This window comes from Cyanistes caeruleus, chromosome 5 (assembly GCF_971803275.1).
Source record: "Cyanistes caeruleus chromosome 5, bCyaCae1.hap1.1, whole genome shotgun sequence".
In the NCBI taxonomy this organism is placed as follows: Eukaryota; Metazoa; Chordata; class Aves; order Passeriformes; family Paridae; genus Cyanistes; species Cyanistes caeruleus.
Window position 1 is genome coordinate 15,299,596 of NC_141705.1, and position 7,531 is coordinate 15,307,126.

The 7,531-nt window shown below is 39.9% G+C and overlaps 1 protein-coding gene across 2 annotated transcripts; it reads right to left on the bottom strand.

Annotated features, from left to right (window-relative positions):
- Nucleotides 1–1,963: 1,963 nt before the first annotated feature.
- On the bottom strand, nt 1,964–6,858 carry FGFBP1 (fibroblast growth factor binding protein 1). Of its 2 annotated transcripts, XR_015287249.1 has the most exons (3): nt 6,764–6,858; nt 4,359–4,490; nt 1,964–3,073 (listed from the first exon to the last, which is right to left on the bottom strand). XR_015287249.1 is itself a non-coding variant. In XM_023925479.2 (2 exons), the coding sequence occupies exon 2, from the start codon at nt 3,038–3,040 to the stop codon at nt 2,324–2,326; it is 717 nt and encodes a 238-aa protein (XP_023781247.1). In that variant the 5' UTR covers nt 3,041–3,073; nt 4,359–4,434; the 3' UTR covers nt 1,964–2,323. The 2 variants fall into 2 exon arrangements, 1 of the variants encoding a protein (XP_023781247.1); XM_023925479.2 differs by lacking the exon at nt 6,764–6,858 and having other exon boundaries at nt 4,359–4,434.
- Between the last annotated feature and the right edge of the window lie 673 nt (nt 6,859–7,531).

The window sequence follows — 7,531 nt, forward strand, 5'->3', positions numbered from 1 at the left end:
AGCCCACCTTCTGAGGAAAAAAGGCTGCACAGAGACCCCCTTTTTCTCCTGATGCTCCACACTGTCCTTGCACAACTGCTGGCATTGAAGGTGAAATGCATCCATGAGCTGCTGAGAATGAGCATGTTTTCCTCCTGCAAAGAGCCACATGTGAAGATAAAAGTCAGTCCTGCATGGAAACAGGAAGATGAGGCAGAAGAAATATAATGCATCCCTGGAGAGCAACGTGCAGCTGCAGCACGTGGGTCCAGGTGCTGACAGTCCTGCACATGGAGCCGTAACTCACAGCTCTGGAATCCCAAACTGGAATTTGCTCTGGGATATGTCACTGGCCCAATGTGCCTGGCTGGCTGGCAGCCACAGGGACAGCAGTGCCTTCTGGCACCTCAGAGCAGGGTGATTGTGCTTCAGGCAACAAAGTCCTCACCACAGTGCTCCTGAGAGTAACAGCAGCTAAGGATAGGCAAGATTGGACATTTTCCAAAATATCTGGAGCAAGTAAGCCTCTTAAGTCAGGCCTGCCCAGTGCTCTGGTTATAATCTGGAACTAATAGAAAGGTGTCTGTATACTGGAGCAGACATTAATAATTAATTACTGCAGTGTATGATTGCTTGGGCCAATTAAAGCTCCTAATGCTTCCTCTGCATTTTTGACTTTCTTATCTCAGTCATCTCCTGTGGTTGTGAAGGTGTGTAGGCCAACACACAAAGTGTCTAGCAGCTGCAATTTACCTGCCCTTTCAGTATTTATGTATTTCCCTTAATAATAAAGACCTGGTAGAGGTTTTCCCATCCTACTTGGCACCAAAAGGGCTGTGTCTCCCAGCCTCACAGGTTTTAGTGTTGATGCCCCTTTTTACTGTAATTTTGCTTAGCTATGGGCACCAGTCCAACCAAATTTTTGCTGCATTTATGGCCTGCTAACAGCTACTGTTTCCACAGGACATGCAGAGACCAGAACTTCAGTAAGAAGAATCTGCTTCTTTTCTTGCCATTTTTACTTGGTAAAATACATCTGAATCCTTCTCAAACACAGGTTGTCTGACTAATAGCAGCATCCCATATTCAACTCATAACTACCCATTTAAAAAATATTCTAGCAATGACATATTAACAGAGGAAAAGAGGCTGTATTTTCTCAAGAGACAGAAATGCTAATTTAATTTACTAGAAATTATCAGGAAATTGTTTTTCATGAAATTTCAAGTTTCCTCAAGTGGACCAGTAGCAGAAGACCATACTTCTGTGCTCAGATCTACAAGAAAAGTGTAAGTTATATTTTATAGTTCTTCCAGCTGAATTTTCAAAAATTCAGCAAATCAGCTGAATTTTCAAAAAATCAACAGAGATCTGTTGTTGTTATTTAGTTTTACATTCTCTAAAGACTTTGTTCTTGGAGTTTTGGGTGGGGTTTTTATGTTGTGGGTTTTTGTTAGTTTGTTTGGGGTTTTTTAACATAGAAGAACTTTAACAAACAGAAAAAAATATTAGTATCTTCCATAAGGAAAGATAAAAGAATATGGAATTTCCAAAAACCATGCAGGCAGTGTTGAATATGAGCTCTTTATTTGTTGAATAAGGGATCCAGTCCTGGGCCCATGTACAAACTTGTATAACTCATTCTATCCCAGAAACTTACCAGGAAGTTTGTACAATGTACTTCAGACTGTAGGAGAAAAAAGGGAATTGATATTTCCAAAGTGTTCTGACATCCTTTGGTGAGGTTAAAAACTGATTTGCACACTCATAAACAAATCAGAAAATCTTTTTACCCTTCATTACTACAGTGATGAAAATCTAACAATAACGTTGTCAAAAGCTGAAGTCTACAAAGCTGCAGAAGTATTTTCAAAACTACTTTATAAACAACACTTCACCTAGATATTGTTGAAGATCATTCTTTGACAAAGGTTTAACAGTTAGAGAGAAATCTAGTAAAACACAAAGAGAGAGAGAGGGAATATTTTAATGTATTTTGAAGTTTATTTTTCGTAGTAATTTTTAGGTCAAAGGCATTGTACATAGCCAAGAAGTGCATGACACTGAATTCATCACTTTGGCTTGCACAGCTCAAAGAGGGCCAAGGAGATTACTGATACACTTCTGTAACATCCACTGGTAACACATCCATTGGGTAGCAATTTGGGCACATAACATCTATAACATCTTCAACTGAGTTAGTCTGTTGTGTATATACAAAATCAGAAAAATATATTCCTTCTTGCTTATATACACTATATAACATGAGAATAAAATCTGGAAAGGTTTGCAGTAACTTAAAAGAGACCAGGCTTTTGTGATTCAGAGCTTTAGAAACACCTCCTCAGCATCGCTTGTCTTGGACCATTGTGATAAAAAAGTTGCAGAAAGAAAGCAAGCTCTCTGGACAGTATTCCTCAGCCACCTTTCTCTGGTCAATGTAATCTACATCTTCAACACAGTCTTGAGGACTGTGCTCTAGCCTTTTTTCAGTCACAGAGGCATCTGCTGGAGTCTGAACAACTTCTTTTGTGTGATGCATTGTGTTCTCTTTGGCAGGACCCACTGCTGTTAGTAGGCTTGAGTGAGTCAACCTGAGGTGAGCACTTTGTGGGCCTTTCCTACATAATTTAGATTTTAGTACACTTTTGGGGTCTTGGCAAATCTGCTTCTGCTTCTTTAGGGATCGGGAGACTTGTTTCCAGTAGGATTTCTGGTTTACTGCATACTGTGCACAGCTAGAAGGGTCTCCAGAGAATTCACACCAGAACTCACTGTCACCATGCTTGCACCGTACGTGCACAGTGACAGCATTGGTGTCCATCACTGACCAGGTGCACTCAGCATTTTCTTTGGTTTCAAACTTGCCTTTAGGAGATGATTTTCCTCCTTTTGACTTATGCCCTTTTTCGTTTCCTTGGTTAGATTCCTTTTGTTTTTTTCCACCATGTTCTATGCCTTGTCTTCCCTTTTTCCTTCCCTTCTGTCTTTCACAGTTGGCTAGCAGCATCTGGGAGACCAACATCAACACACAGAGGAGTCCAAAGCTTTTGATCCTCATGGTCTTTGTTCTGCTTATTATCTGCCTTCAAAGCTAGCAAACAAACAAACAAACAAACAAACAAAAAGATAAAAACATTTTCACTTAATGCTGTACTACATTTGACAGTTGAAGTTTTTCAGACATGGCACTGCACTGCTCTTTGGTTCCTATTAAAGTGATGTTATCAGCACAATGATCTGTCCTTTGTGTAAATAATACCTGGTTTAAACACCATTATGAATTATCCTTGTAAGAGGCTGTGGAGTAACTTTCTGTTACTTCATTACCTATGCAATGGGGAACAGAAGAATCACTGCCAGGACATGCTGCTGCTCAGAGGCTGAGGTACCTTAATTAAAATCTCTTCTGCAGTCAGAGAAGTAAATGAACCTGGGATTTGTCAGTCACAGATGGATATCTTAAATTATAACAATAAAGCAGTTGTTCCCATAATCTCCCATTTTGTAAAATGACTCATAAGCATTTTTGACTCCAACCTCTGGCTATTCTTCAAAAATATGCCAGACAGAAAGGAAACCATTTGGTTCAAGTTGAGGACAACTATTTTGTAGGCATCCTGAAAATCCTTGTAATTCACTGGTTATGCCAGTATTTCAAATTTGCTCTGAAAAAAAGTTGTTGTCTTTCCACACAGCAAAAAGTAACTGTTGATGCATTCTTTCCCACCTTAACTGCTAAACAAACAGAACTACCTCTTTGCTGTGTAAGATAACCTGCAGTGTACTGGGCTGTGTTTAAAGCCACCAAATTCCAGGGATAAATGTGCAACTTCAGTTTTGAAATGTAGCTAGTTAGCAAATTATTATTAAGGTGATCCCTGCATCTGCACAGAACATGCTCATTTCTGTAGGTGTTTGCCTTTATAAAGCAGCTTTCAGGATCAGAGAGAGGGGTTTAAACCTGGAATTTTGATGGTTAAATCCCTAAATGTATTTTTAGATGTTTAGATGTTTCCATCATAGTTATCTCTGTAGCCAAATGTTTGTGTTAGAAAGCAGAAACTCACGTGCAGCCATGCTAATAGAGAATCATTTAAACATTCAGTAATCTGCAAATATCTTTAGTTACATGAATTTGGAAAGTAGAATACACAGGTAGCAGCTTATGTGAACAGACTACTTCTTACTCAACTTGCTCCATGCCTTATACCATACACAAATTTTCACTCCATAAACCCCTCTTTAAGGAACCTCATATGGGATCCACAGTTCTGTTGCAAGCAGAGCAAATAACAGCATTAGAATGGGTAAGGATTTGACAGTAACCTTCTGCTGCAAGTGGAACAGAGCAAAAGCAGGATAACTAAAATGCATACCTTGCAGAGGGCTCGGAGGCACCCAGGCACAACTCCTGATGCAATTCCCCTCTCTCCAAAGGCTCGGAGCTCCTTGGAAGAGCAGTGCGGTATTTATGAAGGCAGGGACACACCTTCAGGTCTCTGGAAAGACTGTTACAACACAATAGGATACTTCAGTGCCATGTTCACTTACCTCTGACACACCTCCCTGGAAAAGTGCCAGCTCTCATTCTTAGTACAAAAAAAGCTATGGGGGTGACAAGGTGAGCTTGCATAATTTAGGTGTTCCTTTAGCCCAGTCCTTCCCTCCTCTTGAACAATGAAAAGAACTTTATCAGATCATGAGCTTCTCTAAAATGTCTTTTACCAGCTTTTGAGGGATGTATCCTGCAATGCCATCAGCATCTTGCACTATCATTGTGTTTAGCAGAATTTGATAATGATAATGAAAACAATTCCACAAAGCATTTCTAAGTTACCTTTTGAGCTTTTTGTTACCCTGTGTCACAAAAAATGGTATTGAAGAACTTCAAACCCCCAAAATAAGCAACTATTTGAATAGTAAGGAATACCAGTCCGGAGGTATTCCTTATCAGTTGATCAGAGGGTGCCTCTCCTGTGAATACAGGCTGAGGCAGGTGAGTCAGCCTGGACAAGAGAAGGCTCCTGTGAGATTTTCCAGTGGCCTTTCAGTACCTAAAGGGGGTCTAGAAGAGAGCCAGAGAGGGACTTTGTACAAGGCATGTAATGACAGGATAAGGGGTGATGGCTTTAAACTGAGAGAGGATTAGATGAAATATAAGGAAGAATTTTTTTTTTTATGATGAGGGTGGCAAGACATTGGATAAGTTACCCTGAGAGGTTGTGGGCTTCCTATCCCTGGAAATGTTCAAGGTCAGGCTGGATGGGGCTCTGAGCAAACCAGTTTAGTTGAAGGTTCCTTGTCCATGGCAGGGGTCTGGAGTTAGATGGTATTTAAAGGTCCCTTCCAATCCTAACCATTCTAGGATTCTCTGATTATATGACTGCATTTAGGACAGTGTTCATAGGCATGAATCTCAGCAACAAGTTCAAGCTCCTGCTGAATTAGTTACAGAAGCCCAAGGTTCAGCTGCACAGCAGTGATCTGTGTTCCCCCCTCTCTGCCAACTGTTGTGTGTGTGAAGATGGGGGTTACATCATGAGTGCTCATTTTGGGAGCAGACTGAAAGAAAAAGCATTAGATAAATATAAAAACACATTCAGAGCTGGGGATAGGCATCCCTCTTTGAAGCTTAGCTGCTTCAGATGGTTTTACTGAAGAAATGTGAGGCAGTTGTTGTATATGCTTGAGGAATATCAGAACAAAAGAAAGGTACAAGAGAGAAAAGAAGAAGCTGGTGTAAGATAAAGACAGGTATTCCTCTTTGGCTCTTTCCCATCTAATGTACTAATTTAGGGACAGTTTTAACATGCCCCATTGCTTGGGTAAACATACTCTAAATGGAAATATTTTGACAGATGCGGGTCTAGGTTCAGCTAGAAGAGTGTTGAACTAGCTGCTCTTTTGGTGAGGAACTGCCAAAGCCAAAATCCTCACCAAACCACCAAGGCATGCCTTCCTACTGCAGCTGACCTGTCTCCAGATAGGTAAGAGAGGAAGGTTACAAGTATGTAAAGAACCATGGGAAATGGGACCAAGCACATGATTTACAGGAAGGAGCTATGTGTTCCTATTCCAGCTCTGTCACAGACTTTTTCAGAGATACTCACTAGGAGATACCAGATGCTCTTCATCTGGAAAGGGAATTTTCTTGTGGATGATGTTGCAAAGATTTTTTTGTTGGTGTTTACAAAATTCCATTTATTGGTGAAAACAGCCGCAAGTTATTGAAAATATTTAAGCACTCCACCATTCATCACTTCCAAAATTCCCCAGTTTGATGGTTTTGACAAGCAAAATTAGTTTCAATGTCAATCTCAGTTCAGCTGCCCCATTGGTGATAGGACATATCAGCCTAGTCCTACTGCTTCATAAAAATGGGGAGGACAGGCAGAGAAAAGGCTGCAAAAGTGAAGATGTGCTTTCTGCTGCTTTGGTGCTCCCTCCCTGGGGTTGTGGCAAGATGGACATGTCAGCTCTTCCTCTCTAGCATGCAGAGTTCTGCAGAGGATTCTGCAGTCAAGTGCTTGTTGACATGGGTGCTTTCACCTCTGAGTTAATCTGTCTTGAGCCAGCTGGAGCTCCTGCCTGACCTGCTTGGATGATCTCAAAATCCCAGTAAACCAAGATTTACATATTTAGGTGCATAAAAACTAGCCTCAGTCTATGGAGGTTGGTCTGGACATCAGGCAGTTTTACTGCTATGCCCTCAGAATATCTTTTTGGTTTGTTTTGTTATCATTAATTATGAACTGAGGTTTTGTGGATGTCTTCTACCTACCTGGGCATATAGTACATATTCATCCTCTTCCTCAGAAATCCTTCTGGGAAATGCCTTATCAGGAGATCAGAACAGTCACTTTCTTCAATTTTAATCTTGAAAAGAAAGTACACAAAACTAAAGTAAGAGCTCATTTTCCTAGATGCTTAATTAGCACCTAATTGCCAACAAAAAGTTGCTGCAAAAACCTGTTTATCATGATTTACAATAAAGATTTTCTTTCCTCTCTGTCATGCATATTTTAAAATACACCTTAGTTGTGCCCTTTGCTGAACTGAAATGCTGTTTGCTTGTAAACTGCATGCACAGTTTTGCCACAGAAAAAACAATGCAGACAATTCATCAAAAGACAATTTGATCCATGCAACAAATGGCAAAGCTGAACTACTAATTAGTCAAGGTAAAATGTATAGAGAGCTCTTAGTAATTAAAATAAAATAAAATATATTTTAGTTATTAAAATAAAAAGGCATAGGGAAAAAATGCCAAATAATGGAGAATTATGGACATGGATACCCAAATCCCAGTGTAAATTCTGTAGGGAAAATCTTGGTTCAGAGATATTCCTCTGCCTTTTGACTGAAACTTCAGGCAGGTAATTAGCATCTTTAGTTTTTCATCAGAAATGTTATAATTGAATGAGTAATTCAATTCTGCTGTTTAAGCAAAGAGAAGAAGAGGTTTTATCCTTATTCCTAGCTGTGATTCATTGGTGTGGAAAAAGTGCAGTACTTTCTCAGTTAGTTCTTATTGCTGCTTAAATATTAT